Genomic DNA, 24182 nt, shown 5'->3' with positions numbered 1-24182 from the left:
AGGGAGTGAATAAGTGAGTGAGTGAATGAGTGAGTGAGTGAGTGCATGAGTGAGTGAGTGAGTGAGTGAGTGCTAAGCCCAGGCAGCTGGTAAACCACACCCCGCAGTATAGGGATGAGAGCTGTAGCAAAGACCACTCGCATTCTCTGGGTTCATTGAGGAAGGGCTGACCACTCTGCCTGGGAAGGTCAGATGAAAGATCTTTGAGCTGGTTCTTGAAGGATGGCTAGGAGCTCTCTGGTAGAGGATAAGCAGGGACAGGGAATAGCATGAACCCAGGCCTGGATGCAGCTACTGGTGACAGGGACACAGAGGGCGTGTGGGGAGCTAAAGCAGATGAGATGCCGAGAGAGGAGGCCCCGCACTCTGGCCAGGGAGCTGCAGGGGGGTCCCACTCTCTTCCTTGAGGAGGGGCAGGGTGCCAGGGTCTCCCCCAGCCCTGGCCCCTGGAGTCTGCCTGCATTCTTCCCAAGTGCAGGCTCTTTCTGCCCACCCCACAGACAGCTGCAGCCCGGCCCACTCGATAGTGGATGGCTACTATGAGGATGCAGACAACAGCTACCCCGCGACCAGGATGAATGGGGAGCTGAAGAACTCCTGTGAGTACTGGGCGTTCAAACAGGTCCGTCCTCGCAAAGAGCAGGGCTTGACCCGACGATTGGCATGAACATGCGCACTCCCCCTGACCCAGACCATGGTCACCACAGAGGCCCAAAAGCTGTTCTCAGTGACCCCAGGGTCCAGTGGAAAGGGCACTGGACTGGGAGTCAGGACCCAGGATCCAGCTCTTCCCTTGGCTCTTAGTAACTGATCTTAGGCGAATCATTTGTTCTGTTGGAGCCTCAAGTCTCCTTATCTATAAAATGGGGATTTTCTGGATTGCTGTGAGAATCATTTGAGGCAATGAATCGGAAGGGGTGAGTGATGATTGCAATGACAGTCAGTAGCTGATATTCATGGAGCACTTACTAGGTGTCAGACACTTTGCTAAACACTCTACATGTATTGATCTTCAGTAGCCCGGTAAAGTAGGTACTATTAGTTATTATGACCATTTTACTGACAAGGAAACTGAAGCTCCAAGGCATGAAGTCACCAAGCTCACGAAGCAAGTGGTAAATATGTAAAACAGAGCGAGAGTGTAGGGGGTTTAGTCATGACCATGCTTACGCCTGACGGCCACCCCTTCAAGGTCCCTGGGTCCCAGAGAAGGAATGTCTGGGGAGGGGTAAGAAGGTCCGTCTCTGGGGATGGCACAAGTGATGTGTCCTGTTCCCACGGCACCTCCAGACAATGACTCCGACGCCATGAGCAGCTCCTATGAGTCCTACGATGAGGAGGAAGAGGAAGGGAAGGGGCAGCAGCCCATGCACCAGTGGCCCTCAGAGGAGGCCTCCATGCACCTGGTGAGAGACTGCAGGATATGTGCCTTCCTGCTTCGGAAAAAGCGCTTCGGGCAGTGGGCCAAGCAGCTGACCGTCATCAGGGAGGACCAGCTTCTGGTGAGTGGTGGGATGGACGTGTGCCTGTCGGCTTCCCTGGGGCTCCTACATGTGTATGTCTCTGCTCACGTGTGTACATGGTGTCTGCACCGGATATGCCTGAGCCTGCTTTCTGCCCAGAGGTGCAAAGCCCAGTGCTTCTGAAATCTGTGCTCTTCTGCTAGAACCAAACTCCAAAAAAAGACTTGAAGGCCTGACATAGGCTTAACCAGGTTTTTGTTTCGCCAGAGATTTTTTTTAACACTTTAAAACAAGTTTTATTGCTTTTCAGTATGCAAGTGAATATGCTTATTTATAAAACTGGTAAAAAAAAAAAAAACTATAAAAGCCATTCATAACCATAGTGGCCAAGAGATACCATGTGTCCACTCTCATTTCCATACATCTATATTTTATAAAACTGAACCCGTACAGTACTGGTTTTTTAAAGTTTTTTGTTTAATCTACCATCTCTTATCACTAATATTCCCTACAAGAAAATGCACCTTGAATTCCAAAGTAGGAAGATGGACATCATTTCAGAAAAAAAAAAAAAAAACAGTGCTTCCCAAAAAAATTATTGAGGAGCCTTTATATACCAACATATACGTACATATGAAACAGGACCCTTCTCGTCCTGGAGCAGTCAAAAGGCTCACTATAGGCCAGCATTAGCCCAAGGGTCATGATTACTTCTTTCTACTCCTTATGTCTTCTATTTTTTTTCTTGACGTATAACAGTGGCTAGCACCGCCAGCACAGTGTAGACTAGAAGTGGTAAGAGCGAGCATCCTCATCTCTGTCCAGGTCTTGGAGGGACCATTTTAGTAATTCACCATTAGGGCTGATGTTTGCTATGGGTAGTTTGTAGATACTCTGTATTATCACATTGAGGATGTTCCCCCTCTAGTTCTCATTTGCTAAGAGTTCTTGTCACAGATGGGTATTGAATTTTAGCAAATATTTTTTCTGCCTCCATTGAGATGATTGTCTGGTTTTCCTCCTTTATTCTGTCAATACGGTGAATTATAGGATTGATTTTTGAAAGTTAAATCATCCTTGCATTCCTGAAATAAACCCTATTTGGTCTTGGTGGGAATGGTTAATGTGCTCAGCTGCTAACTGAAAGGTTGGAGGTTCGAGTCCACCCAGAGGTGCCTCAGAAGAAAGGCTTGATGATCTACTTCTGAAAAATCAGCCGTGAAAACCCTATGCAACACAGTTCTACTCTGACACAGATGGGGTCAGCATGAGTCAGAGTTGACTTAACAACAGCTGGTCTGGTCTTGAGGAAGCATGCTTTTTGTATATGTCTAGATTCTATGAGAGAGATTAGCTTATAATTTTCTTTTCTAGTAATATCATTGTCAGGTTTTGGTATCAAGGCAATGCTAGCCTTATCATAAGAACTGGGATGTGAGAAACATTATTGGAAAATGATCGACTTCCCAAGCGCAACCCTCCATCTCTGCTAGGATTCTCTGTCTTATGTCCCTGCTATGTAGCCTTCTAATAGCATGGAGCTCGCTTCCCCCCAGGCCAACTCATTTCTTCTCCAGTTCTTTGGGCTAGAGTGGTCTTCCAGTATTGTGCTAGAAGCTACCTCTTCCTAATTGGGTAGTTGTGCCCTCCAAGGCCCCTCCATAGCCCTTGAGATCTGAAGGGTACCCAGATGCCCCTCCCAGGCTTCTGTTCTCTGGGATGAGTAGCCCCAGCTCCTTCACTGTTCCTCACAAAGTGCTCACAGTTGGATTGGATGGGGTAGATCAAGCTTCCCTTGAACCTTTGTGTGAGGGTGTCTCCCTCCTCTATCTCCCCTGCCTTCCCCTCCAGGAGGCCCTGACCCCTTCTCTCTCTGTCCAGTGTTACAAAAGCTCCAAGGATCGACAGCCACATCTGAGGCTGGCCCTGGATGCCTGCAGTGTCATCTATGTGCCCAAGGACAGCAGACACAAGAGGCATGAGCTGCGCTTCTCCCAGGGGGGCGCTGAGGCCCTGGTGCTGGCACTGCAGAGCCGAGAGCAGGCTGAGGAGTGGCTGAAGGTACGTGGGGCTGGTGCCCTCTCCCCCCTTCCTGCCCTCCCTTGCTGCCTCTCCTCCCCAGGCCTAGCCTTCAGTGGAGTTCCCTCCTGTTCCCAGAAAACCAGGCCTTGCTCAAGGGAGAGGGAGTCAGTGGCCTGAGCCCAAGTCTTTGCACATGGCTAGGACTTAACGTGTGGAAACAGGCCCTGGATAGCTCCCAGAGACAGACCTCATCCTGGAAGCCTTATGTTCCTTCCAGTTATTTGAATCACCTTCCTAACCTCCCTTCTGTGGGCTTTACAGCTTACTATCTGGGAGAAAACTGATTCTATCATTAGATAGGCTAACCCTTAAAAAGGAAGAAAAGAAAAAATGTGCATCCTTGTAACTTCTGCCTGTGGTCCAGTGTCTGCATCTGTGAGCTACACGAACAATTAGAATTATCATATATTGAGCACTTACTGTGTACCATGCACTTTAGTAAGACCTTTACATGCATGGCCTCGTTTACTCTTCACAATGGGACTATTATTTTTCCCATTTTACCAATGAGGAAACTGAGGCATAGAGAACTGAGGTGGTTTTCCAGATGTCACTTAACAAAGTGGTTGGAGCCAGGATTAGAAGCTAACAAATAAACCTACCCCAAAGACTATGAACTATACCACCACCCTGGCCCCCCTTCCATGTGACTCAGAACTGTGAAGGCAGGGTGGCATAGTAAAGGTGAGGGAGGACCCGGTGGCACACAGAATTGGGTTCAGGTTTAAATGTCACTAACTGTGTGATCTTCTGCAAATGACTTAGCTTCTCCATGCCTCTGTTTGCTCATCCATAAAATGGATCTTGTAAGGATTATAGAGAGCACTTAACCTAGTGCCTGCCAGGCAGTAAGTGTTTGATAATTGTCAGTGATTACTGTTACAACGATGGTGATGCCCAGTCCCTCGCAGCAGAGTCTCCTCCCTGCACTCAGCCTCATTTTCTCTCTGATGCTTTTTTTCTCCTCCTCTAATTTTCCTGCTGGAACAAAGAAGCCAAGCCCCTCCCTCCCTCCCCTTCCTCCCTTCCTTCCTGTGATAACTGGCTCTCCCATCAGAGTGTTTAGTGTTTCTCATTACTGCCTTTGTCTCAGGAGAGGAACACAGGGAGAGAACCTGCTTGCTGGGGGAGCCTCTGCCCTCACAGGGCTGATGGGTCAGAAGGTACATCGGACCTGAGTTAGGGACCTGCCATGACATCCCCATCTGGGAGGCCATTAGCCCAGAGGTTAAGAGCAGGCAGCTTTGGTTTCAGGCTCTGCTACCACTGACAGCTGGCTTCACCTCTCTGCCTCAGCATCCTTATCTGTAAATTGGGGATAACAGTCATCCCTACCCCTACAAGGCTGCTCTGGGGATAAAAATGGGAAAATCCATGTAAAGCCAACTAGTAGGTGAGCAATAATAGTGGCTGTTATTGTTTCATGATCCGGATGCTTATTGCTGTTTGGCCTTGGGTGAGTGAGTAACACCCTTGGGTCTCAGTTGTCACATCACTGAAATGGAGGTGCTAGCCCCAGCCACCACATAGCGTTGCCGTAAAGGTCCGACAAGGTGGCAGAGACAAGTCCCACACCATGTGCAGGCTTTATGGGTCACAGTTCCTCGCCTGTCCGTGATCTCAGTGGTCCTCAGATAACACCAGGAGGTTAGCAGAGGACCAGTATTGTGCCCATGTTACAGATGTGGAAACCTAGGCTCAGCACAGGCAAGTGGTTTTCCCAAAGCCACACAAGTAATTAGCAGTAGATCCAGGTCTTGAAACCAAGCCTCTTGCTTCCCAGTCCCATGTCTTTTTCAATCCAAGAGACAGATACAGGAGAAAGCCTTTCACACCCTGACAGGCCACAAGCAAGTGGCAAGCAGCCATGTCCACCCTTCTCTTCTCCCCAGGAGCCCCAACCCCTGCTGCTTGATGGCCCTGACCACACAGCCCCATTCCCCCTCTCTGCCTCCACAACTGCCCTGCCCACCTGTCCACAGCTGTGTATGCTCTCCACAGGTCATCCGAGAGGTGAGCAAGCCCGTCGGAGCAGCTGAGGGCATGGAGGTCCCCAGGTCCCCAATTCTCCTGTGCAAGCTGGACCTGGACAAGGTATATCTGTCTCCACCAGGTCTCCTCTGGGTCAGACAGAGGTAACTCAGTGCAGGATGTGCCCCGGAGGAGCCCATAGTCATGTGATGAAATCAAGCAGCCACTGGTGACTGTAGGACAAGCTGTGAGAGCCAGCGCCCAGCACAGAGCTGGGACAACCATGGGTGCTCAATAAATGTCTGCTGAGTTAACGAATGCATGAGTGAATGAATGCCCATGCCCAGGGCTCCCCCACATAGTACCTAGTACCTAGTAGGCACTTAATTAATAGAGAATGAGTGAATGAATGAATGATTGGTCCAGAGTCAGCATGAGTAAAAATAATATTGGCTGGCAGTGAATTCATTTACCAGGGAGGTGGGTGTTGACTACCCTCTCATCCAAGCTAGAATCTTAATGGACTCTTCCCTCATCACCACTCACTTTTGTTGGTCACCACGTCTTGTCATGGCTGTCTTGAAAATGTCTGCCAACTCACCTCCTTTCCCCATCCTCATTGCCGTCTTGGTTCGTCCCCATATCAAGTCTCATCTTGACCAGGATGACACTCTCTTAAGTGGCTCTTTTGCTTGCAGTCTTTCCCACTCTTGTCCATCCCTCACGATGCCACTGGAAGGAACTTCCTAAATCCAGTGAGATTACATTACTAACCTATTTACCTTCTCAGCTTCCTGTCACCTATCAAATACAGTCCAAACTCCAAGGGCATTTATCTTAATGTGTTATAATTAATTGCTTCACCCCCAAAATAGACCACGAGGACACAACCATGTCTAAGCCATCATTGTCTTCCCAATACCTGGTACTGTCCCAGGCACATGATAGTTGCTGGTGAATGTTTGTTAACTAATCATCATGGGGTGGGTTTGAACCAACAAAGGGTTGCTTCTGAGTGTGCCCTCTGATGTGGGGGTATCTGTGTCCCTCCCCAGAGGCTGTCCCAAGAGAAGCAGACCTCAGACTCCGACAGCCTGGGCATGGGCGACAACTGTTCTACCCTTGGCCGCCGGGAGGCCTATGACCAAGGTAGGAGCCTCTGGGGGCCCAGAGCTGGGAGGGGCACACAGCGGTAGAGTAGATCCTGACCCCTCTGCAGACCTGGGTAAAGGAACCTGTCCCATCTGTACCTGGAGCTGCAGGCCAGGCCCTCTGTGCAGGGTGAAAGGGCCACCAGGAAGGCTAGGGGTGGGTGCAGCTGGAGCTTGAGGCTCCCTCCCCTCCCCTGACCCATCTTCATGGCAACAGGCAAAGGGAAGAAGAGCAGCCTGGCAGAGCTGAAGGGCTCAGTGAGCAGGGCTGCGGGCCGCAAGATCACCCGCATCATCAGCTTCTCCAAGAAGAAGACGCTGGCCGATGACCTGCAGACCTCCTCCACTGAGGAGGAGGTTCCATGCTGTGGTGGGTATGGGGCATGGGGAGGAGGGGCATTCCAAGCTCTGTCAGTACCGGCTCCTGGGGCTGAGGCCAGGAGATCCTCCCTGCCTCGTCCATCTCACGCCCAAGGACGGGAGAGGATCCCAGCCTACTGGGTGACTAAACCCCACCCCATCCACTCTTCTCGCTCTCCTACCATTCTTGCCCATGAGGCCCTGACGCTCAGCAGAAAGAAATGCCAACTGATCCCCATATTTCTCTGCTCCTTGTGGAACTTAGTACAAATCACTGCCCATCTCTGGGCCTCAGTTTCCTTCACTATGACAAGAAAACAAAACAACCCATTGCTGTCTATTCAATTCTGACTGATAGCAACCCTATAGGACAGAGTAGAACTGCCCGTAGGGTTTCCAAGGAGCGCATGGTGGATTCAAACTGCTGACCTTTTGGTTAACAACCGTAGTACATAACCACTGCGCCACCAGGGCTTCACCATGATGAGAGAGGAGGATCATATTTTCCACCATATAACATGCCACATGTGTAAGTTGCAACCCAGTCTTATAAGGAAATTTTTTGGATAAAAATATTTAAATACTCTCTATTATAAAAATGTATTAAATGTGAGTTAAAAGTGGCTTAGAGGGGAAGACATATTATTTTGTTCATGTAAATACAGTGTTCCATATACTGGAATCCAGGAGAAAATACATATTTTGGATCCACAGTAATATTCTACTTACTCTGAAAAAATACTATAAAAGCACATGGCTAAAAGGAAACATTTTGCAGTTAGTGGATAGTGCTTCAGAGCATGTGAGGGAAGAAATACATTTAAATCTAAAATGTTAAGAAGGAATCCTAAACCCTGCCATCATCGGCTGCGTAGCCTGTGCCTTGCTATCTTTAGAATTCTGTGTCTTTGCTGAACGTTTTTGTTCAGACACACTGCCACTAGGTGGCAGCTTCATCCATTATTTTCTGTCTTTTGGTAATTTTATACTTAGCTGGTGGAAAGAAGAAAGGCAGGAGGGATAGCCGTGTCTTCTATGAATCAAATATGGGAATTTCTGCCCTTTCCATCAAGCTTGATAAGGTCCAAGAGCTGTGCAGCGATGTACAATGTGATAAACAGTCCCAGTACACAGATAACCAGTTGTCCTCAAGTCGACTCCGACCCATGGCGGCCTCGTGTGTCAGAGTAGAACTGTGCTCCATAGGGTTTTCAATGGCTCATTTTCTGGAAGTAGGTTGCCAGGCCTTTCCTTCCAGTCACATCCGGGTAGACTCGAACCGCCAACCTTTTGGTTAGCAGCCAAGCACGTTAACCATGTGCACCACCCAGGAACTCTAACTCACAGATTAAAAAAAAAAAAAAAAAATTGCCATTTAATAAATTCTGACTCATAGTGACCCTATAAGACAGTAGAACTGCTGCATAGAGTTTCCAAGGAGCACCTGGTAGATTCAAACTACCAACCTTTTGGTTAGTAGCTGTAGCTCTTAACCACTACACCACCAGGGTTTCGCCAATTTACAGATAGGAAACTGAAACTCAGAAAGAAGGATGCCTGAGGTCACAGGCAGGCGGGAGGGAGCTGCTCTGGGATCCAGAAGGCCTTCGTTCTAGCTAGGACACAGGGTTATCCTAGGCCCTCTGTCCCAGAAGTGTATACCCATGTACCGACTTGCATCCCCCACAGCTGGGTTTCCCCAAGGCTGGGCTCTCAGGAGGTCACGCCACTGGTCTCCCTTTCAGGCTATCTGAATGTGCTGGTAAACCAGGGCTGGAAGGAACGCTGGTGCCGCCTGAAGTGCAACACTCTGTATTTCCACAAGGACCGCACGGACCTGCGGACCCACGTGAATGCCGTTGCCCTCCACGGTTGCGAGGTGGCCCCGGGCTTTGGGCCTAGACACCCATTTGCCTTCAGGATCCTGCGTAACCGACAGGAGGTCGCCATCTTGGAGGTGAGAGGAGAGACGCAGGTGGTCCTTGGTGGTAGGAGCGAAAAGGAGCTTGGCTTCGGTGTTTTGTTTTTGGTTTGATAGGCCGTGTACTGACACTACAGGGACAAGGGGAAAGGAAAGCAAGTCCAACTGCTGTCAAATGATGCAAGCAGGGTTGCCAGATAAAATACAGGACATCCACTTAAATCTGAATTTCAGATAAATAATTTTTTAACATAAGTATATCCCGTGCTATATTCAGGATATACAGATATGGAAAAATTATTCGTTGTTTATCTGAAATTCAAAATTCAACAGGGCGTTTGGAGTTTTTATTTGCTAAATCTTGCAACCCTAGGCCCAAGGTTTGTTCACTCTCCCTTACCTTAGAATCCCAAGCCTAAAAGGCATCTAGTTTAATCTAAACCCCAATCTGATTCTGGAATTCCCTCTCAAGCCTTCCTACCAAGTGGTCGTCCACCTTAGGTAAACCAGTACCTTTCAAGGGAGGCTACCTATCCCATACCTGTTGAAAACCAAACCTATTGCCTCTGAGTCGGTTCCGACTCGTAGCGACCCTATAGGACAGAGTAGAACTGCTTCATAGGGTTTCCAAGGAGTGGCTAGTGGAGTCGAACTTCTGACCTTTTGATTAGCAGCCGAGCTCTTAGCCACTGAGCCCCCAGGGCTCCACCCATCCCATAGAACAGCTCAAATTTTTAAGAAAGAGTTCCCCCCTATTGGGTTGAAATTTTTAAGCTCCATGAAGGCGGTAACCATGCTTGTTTCTGCATACACTGGTTTTCCAGAACCCAGCATGATGCCCAGCATACACTAAGAGCACCATAAATATTTGCTGAACAAATGGCTGAATGCAAATGTGATTTCTTGTTCTTCCTACCCACAGCAGTAGCCCTCCTCTACGAGGTTGTACAGAATACTGTATGTTCAATCTCTCTTCCACATGTCAACCCTTCAGCTAATTAGAATTTAAAATGTTAACACTGGAAAAAAATTTAAGTAACTACCCACTCACATTACAGATGGGGCCCTGGTGGTGCAGTGGTTAAGCATTTGGCTGCTAACCAGAAGGCTGGCAGTTCAAATCCACCAGCTGCTCCTTGGAAACCCTATGCGGCAGTTCTACTCTGTCCTATAGGGTCGCTATGAGTTGGAATTGACTTTTGTTTGTTTTGGAATCAACAGGTTTGTTTTGTTTTGTTTTCATATTACAGATAAGGGAACTGAGCCACAGGGTAGCAAAGTGTTTGTCCAGGTTCCACAGAGAGTCAGCCACAGTCCTAGAACTAAAACCAGGATTTTGGTCATGTTCTCTTTGCCCAGCACCCACTGCCTCCCTTGGTTCTTAAGTTTCAAAAAATGTTGCCTCTGTAACTCCATTTTTGGTAGTTTGAGATGGATCTCTTATTTCCTATATCTTTCTAGCAAAAACTATGCTTCCTTTATTCAAGCTCAGCCTTTGTGTGCTAAGTTGATTTTATAATATTGATCTTTACGTGAGAATTAAGTATGTGTTTAGCTGATCACCAACTTTTTGGAGGTTGTCCTGTATACCAGTACTATAAATATTTGGCAATTATAATGATAATACAAGGAAAAAATTGATTGGGTTATATGAGAAATAGCCTCCTACATATAATAAAAGTAAACATAAAATTTGGGAATGGTTAATGGTGATGGTTGAGCATGACGAACATATGTAATGTCACTGAATCGTGCATGTGAAGATGGTTGAAATGGCAAATGTTTTGCTACCTGTGTATTTAGCACAATAAAAAAAAATTTTTTAAGCAAATGTAAAAAACTTCAGTGAACACCTAAATGTTGTTTTCACATCTGAGTGGTTGGGAAGGTCCTGAGGATAGAGAAGGCGTGCTACTTGAGAGAGGTAGTAAAGGAGGGCCTCTCTGAGGAGGTGACGTTTGAGCAGAGACTTGACTAGAGAGAGGGAGAAAGCCACCTGGATTTCTGGAGTTGTGTTCTAGTCTTATCCCTCTTGGATCCCTAAGTATTGGGTATGTAACAGGTACTTATAAACATCTGTGGGTTGGGCTGAAGTGACCAGGTCACCAGAGGCACTGACAATGCTGACGTGAACCCCTCTGTGCCTCCTCTCTCTCAGGCAAGCTGCTCAGAGGACATGGGCCGCTGGCTTGGCCTGCTGCTGGTGGAGATGGGCTCCCATGTCACCCCTGAGGCGCTGCACTATGACTACGTGGATGTGGAGACCTTAACCAGCATCGTCAGTGCTGGGCGCAATTCCTTCCTGTAAGGCTCTGCACTGCCTGGCCCACAGCTGCCCAGGACCTTTCCCCTCTCTGCTGCCTCTCAGAGGGTTGGAGTCCAGCTTGGGCACTGGGAGGAAAGGGAGGAAGAGCTGGAGAAGACTCTGCTTCCTTGGGAAGCCCAAACAGGTTTTCAGCAAAGAGTGGGCCAGCTGGGGGGATTGGCCCAGTGTCAGGAGGAAGCTGTGGATGGAAGGAGCAAGGGTGGAGATGCCCTTTAGTCGTGGCTGGGCTCTGCCCTTATGCCATGGGGACCTTAAATTCTCACGCGCTTGGGCATCCTGGCAGGCATGTGGCTGGTACATGGAGTTCGGCATTAGAAGAGCAAGGGTCCGGTCCCATCTCTGTCACTACCAGCTGTGAAAGTTTAGACTGGTTACTGGCGGTCTTAGCTCCTGTTCTCTCGTTTACAGGTGGTGATGAATTACCTGCCTCCAGGGGTTACTGTGAGCATCTTTGAGTCCCTGTGCCTATAAAGCCCTTAACACTGCTCATGGCACAATGCTCCCTGACGTGGCTGCTGTTACTAATCTTCCTACCTCTCTTAAGAGCTACTGCCAGATTGAAATGAGACAATGGAGAGGAAAACACTGTACTGCAAAGTGTCATCATCATCATTGTATTGTTTATTTTCTAGATATGCACGTTCCTGCCAGAATCAGTGGCCTGAGCCCCGCGTCTATGATGATGTTCCTTATGAAAAGATGCAGGTACAGTCCCTGGGGGCTGCCAGGAATATGGTAAAGGTCACTAATAAGTTAATAAGCTCTCCCTCTCTCTTTCCTTTGCCGCCTTCTTTTTTCCTTTGCCTCAGAGAGATCCCTTTCATTTAACAGCTAGAGGGGAGCCCTTTCTTACAACAGATAGTGGCACAGGACCTAGGAATCCCTGACACAGAAGGCAGTGGAAAGAGCCCCAGATCAGGAAGAAGAAAAACCAGTTGCAGTCAAGTTGATTCTGACCCATTGCAACCCCACGTGTGCTCCGTAGGGTTTACTACAGCTGATCTTTTGCAAATAGATCTCCAGGCCTTTCCTCTGTGGTGCCTCTGGATGAACTCAAACCACCAGCCTTCAATTAGTAGCTGAGTGCTTAACCGTTTGCACCACACAAGGACTCCCAGGAGGAAGAAAGGGCTCTATATACTGCAAAAAAAAAACAACAACAACAACAACAACAAAGCAAACAGTTGCTGTCAAGGTGACACTAATGGCAACCCCATGTGTGTCAGAGTAGAACTGTGCTCCATAGGGCTTTCAGTGGCTGATTTTTTGGAAGTAGATCACCAGGCCTTTCTTCTAAGGCACCTGTGGGTGGCCTCAAACTTCTTTTTTTATATGATGCTGAATTCTGTTGGTTAGAATTTTGTTGAGAATTTTTGCATCTATATTCCTGAGAGATACTGGTCTGTAATTTTCTTTTTTTGTGGTGTCTTTGCCTGGTTTTGGTATCAGGGTTATGCTGGCTTCATGGAATGAATTTGGGAGTATCCCTTCCTTTTTTATGTTCTGAAATAGTTTGAGTAGTACTGGTGTAAGCTCTTCTGTGAACGTTTAGTAGAATTCTCCAGTGAAGCCATTTGGGCCAGGGCTTCTTTTTATTGGGAGTTTTTTTTTTTTTATTACCTTTTCAATCTCTTCTCTTGTTATAAGTCTGTTCAGGTTTTTGACCTCAGTTTATGTTAGTTTAGGTAGGTAGTGCATTTCTAGAAATTTGTCCATTTCCTTTAGGTTTTCAAATTTGTTGGAGTGGTAGCCTCAAACTTCTAACCTTTTGGTTAGCAGCCAAGCATATTAACCAATTGAACCACCCAGGGACTCCAGAAAATGCAAAGTACTACAGAAATAGGAGTTACCATCTCTAGTTTGATCATGGTGTGTGGACTCCACACCTCTGTTTATTGGTCTGTGAACGGATGCTGCTGATTCGGAGATGGCTGGGGGAGGCTGACTGGGCAGCCGCCCCCACAAGCCTCTACCTAGTGATATCCACAATCTGGGCTTTAGCTCAGAGGACAGAGTCTCCCTGTCTGGCTCGCTAAACCAAGGAGATGCCAGTTGGTTAATTTACAGAGAGGCCTCTGTAGCCATCACATGACCTGGGGTGCTCCTGGCAGCATGACCTGTGCTTTCCTTCCCTCCTACCCCCACCCCTCCATGGGACAGCCAGAGGAGAAGCCACAGTCAGATCGCACGCTGGTGGGTGGGTCAGGCCTCTGAGCCAGAGGGGAGAGAGGGGATCAAACCGCCAAGAAACCAGATGTGCGTGCAGGCCAAGACCCCTGCCTTGGATGTTGCTGGATAAACACTCTGAGCTCTCACTTCTAGGACTATACCTTTTTCTAGCAACTTCTTCTGCCACCCCTCTCCTATTTACATGGTCTTTCTACAGATTCACACGAACTAGTGGATGCAGTTTAAGATTTGTCTCAATTGCAGAGTTTGGTAGCAAGACAACTTAGTGCTTAAAGGATGTGAACTTTGGAGGCAGACCCAGGGCTGAATCTGTGTTACCTTGTGCTTCAGCTCTCTGGGCCTCACTTCCTGGCTCCAAATGGGTAAGATAAAACCTGCTTTCCAGGACTGTTGCAAGAAGGAAATGAAATACTTTATGTAAAGAATTTAGCACAGTGCCTGGACACTGGAAGGTCTCACACAGAGGAGTAAATAGTATTGTTGTCAGTAGCCTTGTTATGTTACATTGTACTGTATTATACTGCAGTATATTAGATGCCACCCACTGTTTCCTGAGCTTTGACTGGAATTTGAGTGTTCTTAATATTCTTCATGCACAAATGTATAGCCAGTCTATTAAGCTGTACCACTTCTATCATGGCTGATCTCATCTAGGGCTTCTTTTTTTTTTTTTTTAGGGAAGACACTATATTAGCCATTTAGAAAATTTTAGGGATACTTCCAAAGGATGTGAGGACCAAAAAACTTCTATAATAAATCCACAGTCTTTTGAGACTTTCTCATTTTCCTCTGGGAGTCCTGGGTGGTGCAAACAGTTAACACGCTTGACTGCTAACCAGAAAGTTACAAGTCTACCCAGGAGTGCCTCAGGACAAAGGCCTGGAGCTCTACTTCCGAAAAATCAGCCATTGTAAACCCTGTGGAGCATAGTCCTCCTCTGACCCACGTGGGGTGGCCATCAGTCAGAATCGACTCAAAGGCAACTGGGTTTTTTTTGTTGTTTTTAATATTCCTCCCAGCAGACGCTCTGGTTTAGGGTTACCTTCTGCTGCCCCCATAGGAAAGTATGAGTATCAAGTCATATACTGCTAGTAAAAGTGGTTTATAAACTGTTGAGTGCTACACAAATCTAAAGACGTAAGACCAAGATCTCAGAGGTCCTGCAATGCTCATCTACCCAACAAGGACCAGAATCCACTCCCCCATTGGTGAGTCTGAGCCTACTTGCCCTTCACCTTCCTCCCCATCTCCCGCCTCCAGGACAAGGAGCCCGATGAGCATCCCACTGGGGCCCAAGTGAAGCGCCATGCCTCCTCCTGCAGTGAGAAGTCCCATCGAGTGGATCCACAGGTCAAAGTCAAGCGCCATGCCTCCAGTGAGTCCTGGGTGGGCCTTGCCTGCTGAGCTGGGAGGCAGCGGGGAAGCAGTCACATCAGGGGTCTCAAAATTAGATTCCTCCAGGGGTCGGTGGGTAAATAAATGGGTGAAGTGGGGTATAAGAAAAATGCCATAAGCAGCACAAGCATAGTGATAATTGGCAGCTAGCATGTGGCCTCAGAGAGGAAACAGAGTGGGGTGGGGCAGGATGGACTGTAGGAAACTGGAGTGCTTAGGCCCCGCCTATAGGAGGGCCACTACTCAGCCCCAGTGATGGTTGCCACACAGCAGCACAAGCCCACTGTCGCCATATTTACCAGTTATTGAAGAAACCAGAAACCTAGATTTTATGTAAAATCTACTTACTTTTCTATATTGGCAACTAACTAACAAAAAAATTTAACACGAGTAAGGCCAAAATATGTATATTAAAGTTTATCTATAAGCTGTATCTGTTCCAGAGGCTTAACAATGTGTGGTTTCCGATCTGGAGTAGTAAGTGGAGAATTGAACCCCTCCAAATACCCTCAAGACAGCTTCCATGAAAGGTGTGATCACCTCTGTGTCCCAGGCCCCAGCTCTGCCTAGCACCATGTATGTGCTTGGTGAATGCCCTGATTGACACAACGCACAACAGTGGCTAAGTATGCCATCGAACATGTGCCAGACACTCTATTGTAAATCATGTTTGATTTACAATACTAATCTCTGCTTCAGTGTGATTTATTTTTATAAGCAAGCCAGCTTCCTATAAAACAGCATGTTCTGAGAGTCTTTTCTGCACTGCCTTATATTTTTCCTCCCTGCACCAGATCAAAAAGTTCTGTCCTTTACTTTTTGAAGACTTGTTTTTAAAAATACTTTATTATAGTTCCATTTCATTAGTACTGATAATCCACGCTGGGGAGTCAGGAGACATGTATTCCATTCCCCATTTGATCGCTAACATACTATGTAACTTTGCAGTTGTCCCTTTCCCTCTCTGGGTCTGAGTTTCCCCTCTGGACAATTAGAGGATTGTTACGTAGCATTCCTAATTCCCTACTCTCATGGGCACTGGAAATGTTGTTGTTGTGTGCCATCCAGTCGATTCCAACTCATAGCGACCCTATAGGACAGAGCAGAACTGCCCCATAGGGTTTCCTAGGCTGAAATCTTTATGGGAGCAGATCTCCAGGTCTTTTCTCCATGGACAGCTGGTGGGTTCGAACCACCAACCTTTTGATTAGCAGCCGAACAGTTAACCATTGCGCCACCCGGGCTCCTTTTACTGGAAACATAGGGCCTTGGAAAATATAGGGCATTATGGAATGTCTATTTTAAAATGGAATGCTAAACTAAAATAAGCATGTAAGATTGAAAAAAAATCACAGAATGTCAAAAAATGTAACAATAAGGACAACAATAAACAGACCCTTTATTCAAATCAAGTCTTATGTGGAAGTCCAGTTTATAAAAGAGATAAAAGTGGAGCATCTCTGGTTGGAATGGGGAGGTCAAGGGGCCTCTTGTTCGCCCCATACAGTGACCTGTCAGCCATTGCTGTGAAATCATGTTGTCATTGTTAGTTGCCACAAAGTGGATTCCATCTCATGACAACCGCATGTGTGCAGCATTGAACTGCTCCATAGACTTTTCAAGGCTGTGACCTTTCAGAAGCAGGTCACCAGGCCCGTCATCTGAGGCACCTCTAGATGGGTTCAAACCGCCAACTTTTCAGCTGGTAATTAAGCACTTAACTGTTTGCGCCACCCAGGGCCTCATGGATATGGTTTAGGGATACATATGTATGAAGGCTGGAGCCCTGGTGGTGCAGTGATTAAGAGCTCAGCTGCTAACCAAAAGGGTCAGCAGTTCGAATTTGCCAGCTGCTCCTTGGAAACTCTGTGGGGTAGTTCTACTCTGTCCTATGGAGTCACTATGAGTCAGAATCGACTCGACGACAATGGGTTTGTTTTTTTGGTTTTATATGTAAAAGACAGTTGAAAACCACAAGGGGAAGCCCTTGATCTAGTCCAACAACATTGTTTTTCAGATGAAGAAGCTGAAGGGCATAAAAGGCAAGAGTCGTGCAAAGATCACGGTATTATCTATTGCTATATAACAAATTACCTCCAAATTTAACAGCTCAAAATAATAAGCATTCATTATGTCACATGGTTTTGTGGGTCAGGAATCTGAAAGTGGCTTAGTCAGGTATTTCTGGCTTGGAGTCTGCCATGTGGTTACAGTCAAGATGTTGGCTGCTGCTGTAATCATCTGAGAGTTCGATGGGCTGGAGGGTCCACTTCCAAGAGAGCTCATTCACCTGCATGGCAAATTCATGCTGGTTGTTGGCAAGAGGCCTCAGGCCCTTGCCATGCAGACCTTTCCATAGTGCTACTTCAGTGTCCTCATTATGTGAAAGCTGGCTTCCCCTAGAGCAAGTAATCCAAGAAGAGGAAGCAAGGTAGAAGCTGCAATGTATTTTATGACCTAGCTTTGGAAGTCACGGTCTGTCATTTCTGCAATATCTTAATGGTTACACAGGTCAGCCATGTTTACTGTGAGAGGAAACTACAAAAGGGTGTGAATTCCAGGAGGCAAGAATCATAGGAGGAGCGTGCTTCTTAGTTCAATCAAATATATGAGACCAAATGGGCAACTCCTGCCCAAAAGCAAGACAAGAAGGCAGGAAGGGACAGGAACTGGACGAATGGACACGGGAAACCTGGGATGCAAAGGGGGAGAGCACTGTCACATTGCAGGGATTACAACTGATGTCACAAAACAATATTGTATAAATTTTTGAATGAGAAAATAATTTGAGCTGTAAACTTTCACCTAAACTACAATAGAATTTAAAAAAGTAAAGAATCGTAGGGGCCGAGAGAATTGCTAAGAAAAATGGTGACATGAGGAGCTCCACAAACCAGCTCCCAGGAAAACAAACATAACTGAAGAAAAAAATTTTTTTAATTAAAGTCTCTGAAAATTGACCTAAGAGAGTACAGCCAATGAAGAAAAATTTATTCAAGAAAATCTACTAAATCTCAGTAACAATAGTGAGCATCCCATGACCCACCCCTCCCTTCCCCAGCTAAGCGTGGCAAATTATTCACTCCAGGCATGTGTGGCCAAGAAGACAAGATTTTCTCTCCCCTCAAACTCCCAGTCAAGGGATACAGGATCTCTCTGGGAGGAGCAGGTCCCCAGCGTTTCTTATTACTCTGCCGCCCATCACCAAGCTCCAATGCACAGGCTAAATTCCAAACTCGTGCAGCTGAGAGGCCAGGGGCTCCCTTTCTCCACCCAGTACCCATACGCAAGATAGAGGCTCTACCCTATGCATAGCAGGCTGAGAATACTGGGACCTCATTTGCCCTCACCCAGTTCACTAGTAGCTCCATGCCAGGAGAGGCTGGTCAAGAAGACATGAGGCTACCACTCCCACCCAGCATCCTGTTCGTAATGCTGCGATATCACTCAAAGAGAACCATACCACTATCTGTGCCTTCCAGCTCAAGAGCAGTGGCTCAGAGATTTTGCCCAGGAAGGAGGGAGGCAATAAGAGCAGAGAGCTCTGAAACTTTCCCCCAAAGGAACTGAAATTAGTCAGAACAGAGTATGGGGAAGTTAAAGCTTAAAGGCAGTCTCAAAACCAGTGAAAATTTGGTAGTGAGCAATTAAGAGAAGGCTGGTAGCTCCAATGAGACCAATAAGCTAAACAAGGTAAAAAGGTAAATTAGGCCAGCTACTACCAGAGAGAACCAGCGAAAGAGAGAGCTAAGGAAGTTCCACTGGAGTCATTAAAAAAGAAAAATCTCAAAAAAAGGCCTCAAGGAGGTGGGGCCAAGACGGCAGAGTAGTCAGACGCTTCTGGCGGTCCCTCTTACAACAAAGACTTGAAAAAACAAGTTAATCGATTATATATGACAGTCTAGGAGCCCTGAACATCAAAGCCAAAGGTGAGGAATTGGACTGAGTGGCAGGGGGAGGGAAAGACAGTTTGGAAGCAGTGAAGAGTTGCCAAACCTAACCAAGTGGGAGCCGGAGCCCTTCAGGCCGGATCAGCTCCTGGTGCACAGTGAGGCAAGCAGTGGCACTCGGGAGGCGTTTTCACATGGGAGAGACCCAGCAGCAGAGAGTTTACTCAGCCATCCAGAACCAGTGAGAAGCAGCCCTTGATCAGCAAAAGATAAGTACTTGCGTCTGGCCTACTACATGGATCAAAAACACCCCCCTTTGGGAAAAACCTCTCTCCCATTTACCTCCCTGCTCCCCGCTCTGTACAGGGTCCGGGACAGCTTCAGTGATTGCCAAGTCCCCTGGGCTGGAAGTAGGACCCGTCACACACCCTGAGCCATTCTCCTGGCCTCGGAAAGGGAACAAATTAACAAACGGGGAAAAAATAATCTGACGGCTGTCCTAAGCCAGGAGCTCAGGGTAGGCACAGCTCCTTTGCCTGGGCACAGGCATAAGGGATCCATGGACTTTGAGTGCCTTTCCCCCTGCAGAGACTTGTGTGGGCCCATTTCAACAGTGTAGGCCCTCATTAACTCAGTACAACAGGTTATATGCCTGAAGTCTAAATTCAACTGTTTCAGCTGTGAAGTGGCAGGTTCGGGACATTTGACACTTCTCTACCCATTGAGCAGGGTCCTCACCTACCCACGTCAGGGGCCTGAGGACTGGTGGCTCCACCCACACTACCTAGCCACCAGCGACAGGGGCCCAAGAATAAGTGGTGCCCCCCAGTCCTTACAGCCAACAGCATTGGGTGCTCATACTCTGGCTGCAAAACCCACCCACCTATGTGCTCTAGGGAACAAGGACATGCTTTCCTCCCGGACACTCAGGGGCGGCTGTCGGCCCCCTGCCTTGCTCAGTGTGTGACCCCCTGCTGCAGCTGGATGCCTGTGCCTACATCAGTCACCCATGCCTGTCTAGGACTGTAGGTGAGAGCCTGCACCACACACTTGGTGGCCAACTACCTGGACACCTGAGCTGAATCCATATAGGAGGAGTCGGGGACTCCTGGGCTCACATACTTAGTGACAGGTCTGGCTGCCTGCTGGCAAGACATTGGAACTTCGGGGGCACCGGTGATCAGGCTCGCTCACAAGAGCAGCCTATTTGGACATATCGAAACAAAACAAGAAGCTAGGACACAGTAAGCAAACAAAATAAATAAATATAATAATTATTGATGGCTCGGAGACAACAGTCAATATCAAATCACATAAAGAGGCAGACCATGATGGCCTCAGCAAGCTCCCAAAATAAAGAATCAAAAAATTTTCCAGAGGAAGAGAATTTCTTGGAATTACCAGAGGCAGAATACAAGAGATTAATATACAGAACTCTTCAAGATATCAGAAGGAAATGTGGCAAAACGCAGTCCAAGCAATAGAGGAACTTAAGAAGATTAAAGAAGAGCATAATGACAGATTTAACAGGCTGCAAGAATCCATAGAGAGACAGCAATCAGAAATCCAGAAGATTAGCAATAAAATTTCAGAATTAGACAACTCAATAGAAAGTCATAGCAGAATTGAGGCAATGGAAGTCAGAATTAGCGAGATTGAAGATAAAGCACTTGACACCAACTTATATGAGGAAAAATCAGGTAAAAGAATTAAAAAAAAAAAACCATAAGAATTATGTGGGAATCTATCAAGAGGAATAACCTACGAGTGATTGCAGTACCAGAACGGAGGGATAACAGAAAATACACAGAGAGTTTTTGAAGATTTGTTGACAGAAAACTTCCCTGATACCATGAAAGATGAGAAGATATCTATCCAAGATGCTCATCAAACCCCACATAAGGTAGATCCCAAAAGAAAGTCACCAAGACATAATCAAACCTGCCAAAACCAAGGATAGAGAATTTTAACAGCAGCTACGAATAAATGAAAAATCATCTACAAAGGAGAGTCAATAAGACTAAGCTCGGACTACTCAGCAGAAAACTATGCAGGCAAGAAGGCAATGGGATGACATATATAAAGCCTTGAAGGAAAATAATTGCCAGACAGGAATTATATATCCAGCAAAACTGTGTCTCAGAGAAACAGTATGCAAGATGGCTGCCGCTAAGATGAAAAACAGAACCAGCAAAGAATCGCACCCAATCCTCAAACTGGCAATTTCAGTTCATACCAGGGTAACAGCTAATTCCTCTGCCCTTGAGTGTGTGCTGTACTTAGAAGCTCACTTCTAATGAATAAGATGTGGTAGAAATGATGTGTTGAACAAATCTTCTGAGAAGCTGGACCATATGAAGAAGAAGAATGCACCAGGGTTGAAGGAAGACTCATTAACAACCTGCAATATACAGATGACACATCCTTACTTGCTGAAAATGAAGATGACTTGAAGCACTTATAGAGGAAGCTCAAAGACTACAGCCTTCAGTATGGATTATGCCTGAGTGTGAAGAAAATGAAAATCCTTACAACTAGACCAATAAACAGCATAATGATAAATGGAGAAAAAATTGAAACTGTCAAACATTTCATTCTACTTAGATCAACAGTCAATGTCCATGGAAGCAGCAGTCAAGAAATCAGATGATGCATTACATGGGACAAATCTGCTGCAAAAGACTTCTTTAAAGTTCTGAAAAGCAAAGATGTCACTTGGATGACTAAGGTGCACCTGACCAAAGTCATGGTCTTCTCAATTTCCTCACATGCATGTGAAAGTTGGATAGTGAAAAAGGAAGACAAAAGAAGAATTGATGCATTCTAACTGTGATGATGGTGAAGAATATTGAATATGCCATGGACTGCCAAAAGAATGAATAAATTAGTCTTAAAAATACAACCAGAATATTCCTTAGAAGTAAGGATAGCGGGACTTCAGCTCTCTTACTTTGGACATGTCACAGGAAAGTCCAAACACTAGAAAAAGGCATCATGTTTGGTAAAGTAGAGGGTTAGTGAAAATGAGGGAAACCCTCAGTGAGATGGATTGACACAACAGCCACAAACCAATGATCTTGAAGATGGAGCAGGACATTTTATTCTGTTATAAATAAGGTTACCATGAGTCAGAGCCAATTCAATGGCAACTAACAACAACAACAGAAACAATGAGTGTACATTTTGAGACTAGGTCATAAAAGGCATTGTGGATTTTCCCTTGCTTTCTCTCTCATTTCGCTCACTCTTGGGGAAGCCAACTCCTATATCCTGAGGACATCAAGCAGTCCTATGGAGAGGCCGATGTGGTGAAGAACTGAGGCCTCTTGGCACTAGCCAGAGAGGAACTATGAGCGTACGTAAAAGTGGATCCAGCCTCCAGCTGACTGCAGCCCCTGCAGGCATCTTGTTTGCAGCTTCATAAGAGACCCTGAGGCAGAAACACCCAGCTAGGGTGCTTCTGAATTCCAAACTAAGATTACAAATGTTTGTTGTTTGAAGCCATATATTTTGGTGTAATTCATTGTACAGCAATAGATAGCTTTATAGGGAGGAATCTGCCACCCAGAAATAGTTCCTAAAACTGTTAACTGTGAGATTAAAGAAAAATTATGTGGATGGAAATGCACACATCTATTCCTATGTATTTTTTTGTTTCTATTTTCCTTTTGTTCTCTTTTTTTGAGGAGAGCATATTTTACATTTATAGCACCCTCCAATGCCTACTATTCTGCATGTTATCAATAGCTAATAAGTGATGATGACAAGTTTTTTGGAAAAAAAAAAAAACTGTCTCTCAAATATGATGGTGAAATTAGGACATTTCCAGATAAACTGAAGTTTACGGAATTTGCAAAAACCAAACCAGAATTACAGGAAATACTAAAGGGAGTCCTCTGGTTAGAAAATCAATAACATCAGATAATAACCCAAGACTAGAACACAGGACAGAGCAACCATATATCGACCTAGATAGGGAAGTCACAAAAATAAATCAAAGATAAAACTGAAAATAGGGAAACAGAGATGTCAATATGTAAAAGATGACAACATTAAAACAGAAAAGAGGGACTAAAAAATGTAGACATAGATTTTTCATATGGAGAGGAAGTCAAGGCAATATAAAGAAATAAAAGACTAGTTTAAACTTAGAAAAATAGGGGTAAATATTAAGGTAACCACAAAGGAAACTAACAATCCTACACATCAAAATAAAAAACAAGAAAAATAGGAAGACTCAGCAAATACAAAATCAACAACAATGAAAACATGAAAAGAAAATACGTAAAGAAAAATGACTCAGCACAGAAAATTAAGTTGAACAAAGAAACTGTCAACAACATACAAAAAAAGACATCAAAATGACAGCACTAAACTCATACATATCACTAATTACACTGAATGTAAATGGGCGAAATGCAGCAATAAAGAGACAGTGAGTGGCAGAACGGATAAAAACACATGATCCGTCTATATGCTGCCTACAAGAGATGCACCTTAGACTTAAAGACACAAACTAAAACTGAAAGGATGGAAAAATATATATCAAGCAAACAACACTCAGAAAAGAGCAAGAGTGGCGATATTAATCTCTGACAAAATAGACTTTAAAGTAAAATCCACCACAATGGATAAGGAAGGACACTATATAATGATTAAAGGTTCAATACACCACTAGGACATAACTATAATAAATATTTATGCACCCAACGACAGGGTTCTAAAATACATAAAACAACCTCTAATAGCATTGAAAAGACAGAGAAACAGCGCCACAATTATAGTAGAAGACTTCAACACACCACTTTGGTGACAGACAGAACATCCAGAAAGAAGCTCAATAAAGACGTGGAAGATCTAAATGCTACAGTCAACCAACTTGATCTCATGGACATATACCGAACACTGCACCCAACAACAGCCAAGTATACTTTCTTTTCCAACGTGCTTGGAACATTCTCCAGAATAGACCACATATTAGGCCATAAAGCAAGCCTTAACAGAATCCAAAGCATTGAAATATTACAAAGCATCTTTTCTGACCACAAAGCCATAAAAGTAGAAATCAGTAACAGAAAAAGCAAGGGGAAAAAATGGAACAAATGGAAACTGAACAACACCTTGCTCAAAAACTAGTGGGTTATAGAAGAAATTAAGGATAGAGTAAAGAAATCCATAGAATCAAAAGAGAATGAAAATACATCCTACCAGAACCTTTGGGACACAGCAAAAGCAGTTCTCAGAGGTCAGTTTATAGCAATAAATGCACACATCGAAAAAGAAGAAAGGGCCAAAATCAGAACATTAACCCTATGTCTTAGGTGGGGTTCTCTAGAGAAGCAAAACCAGTAAAGTGTATAAATATATATAGAGAGAGAGATTATATCAAGGAAACAGCTCACGTGATTGTAGAGGCTAGAACGTCCCAAGTCC

At 45.6% G+C, this 24182-nt stretch overlaps 1 protein-coding gene across 1 annotated transcript in view; it reads left to right on the top strand.

Moving 5' to 3' along the window:
• Positions 1 to 24182, top strand: part of AFAP1L1 (actin filament associated protein 1 like 1) — an 89107-nt gene that overhangs the window by 40621 nt on the left and 24304 nt on the right. The window contains exons 6-15 of the mRNA XM_023739178.1: positions 501 to 599; positions 1291 to 1502; positions 3345 to 3524; positions 5547 to 5639; positions 6572 to 6665; positions 6885 to 7037; positions 8773 to 8984; positions 11107 to 11252; positions 11907 to 11979; positions 14725 to 14839. Coding sequence (XP_023594946.1) covers positions 501 to 599; positions 1291 to 1502; positions 3345 to 3524; positions 5547 to 5639; positions 6572 to 6665; positions 6885 to 7037; positions 8773 to 8984; positions 11107 to 11252; positions 11907 to 11979; positions 14725 to 14839 — 1377 coding nt within the window. The remainder of the gene's footprint in view (positions 1 to 500; positions 600 to 1290; positions 1503 to 3344; positions 3525 to 5546; positions 5640 to 6571; positions 6666 to 6884; positions 7038 to 8772; positions 8985 to 11106; positions 11253 to 11906; positions 11980 to 14724; positions 14840 to 24182) is intronic.

Source organism: Trichechus manatus, unplaced genomic scaffold (assembly GCF_000243295.1).
Source record: "Trichechus manatus latirostris isolate Lorelei unplaced genomic scaffold, TriManLat1.0 scaffold00130, whole genome shotgun sequence".
NCBI lineage: Eukaryota > Metazoa > Chordata > Mammalia > Sirenia > Trichechidae > Trichechus > Trichechus manatus.
Note: the sequence above shows the minus strand (reverse complement) of the source record. Positions and strands in the feature narration are given on the sequence as shown.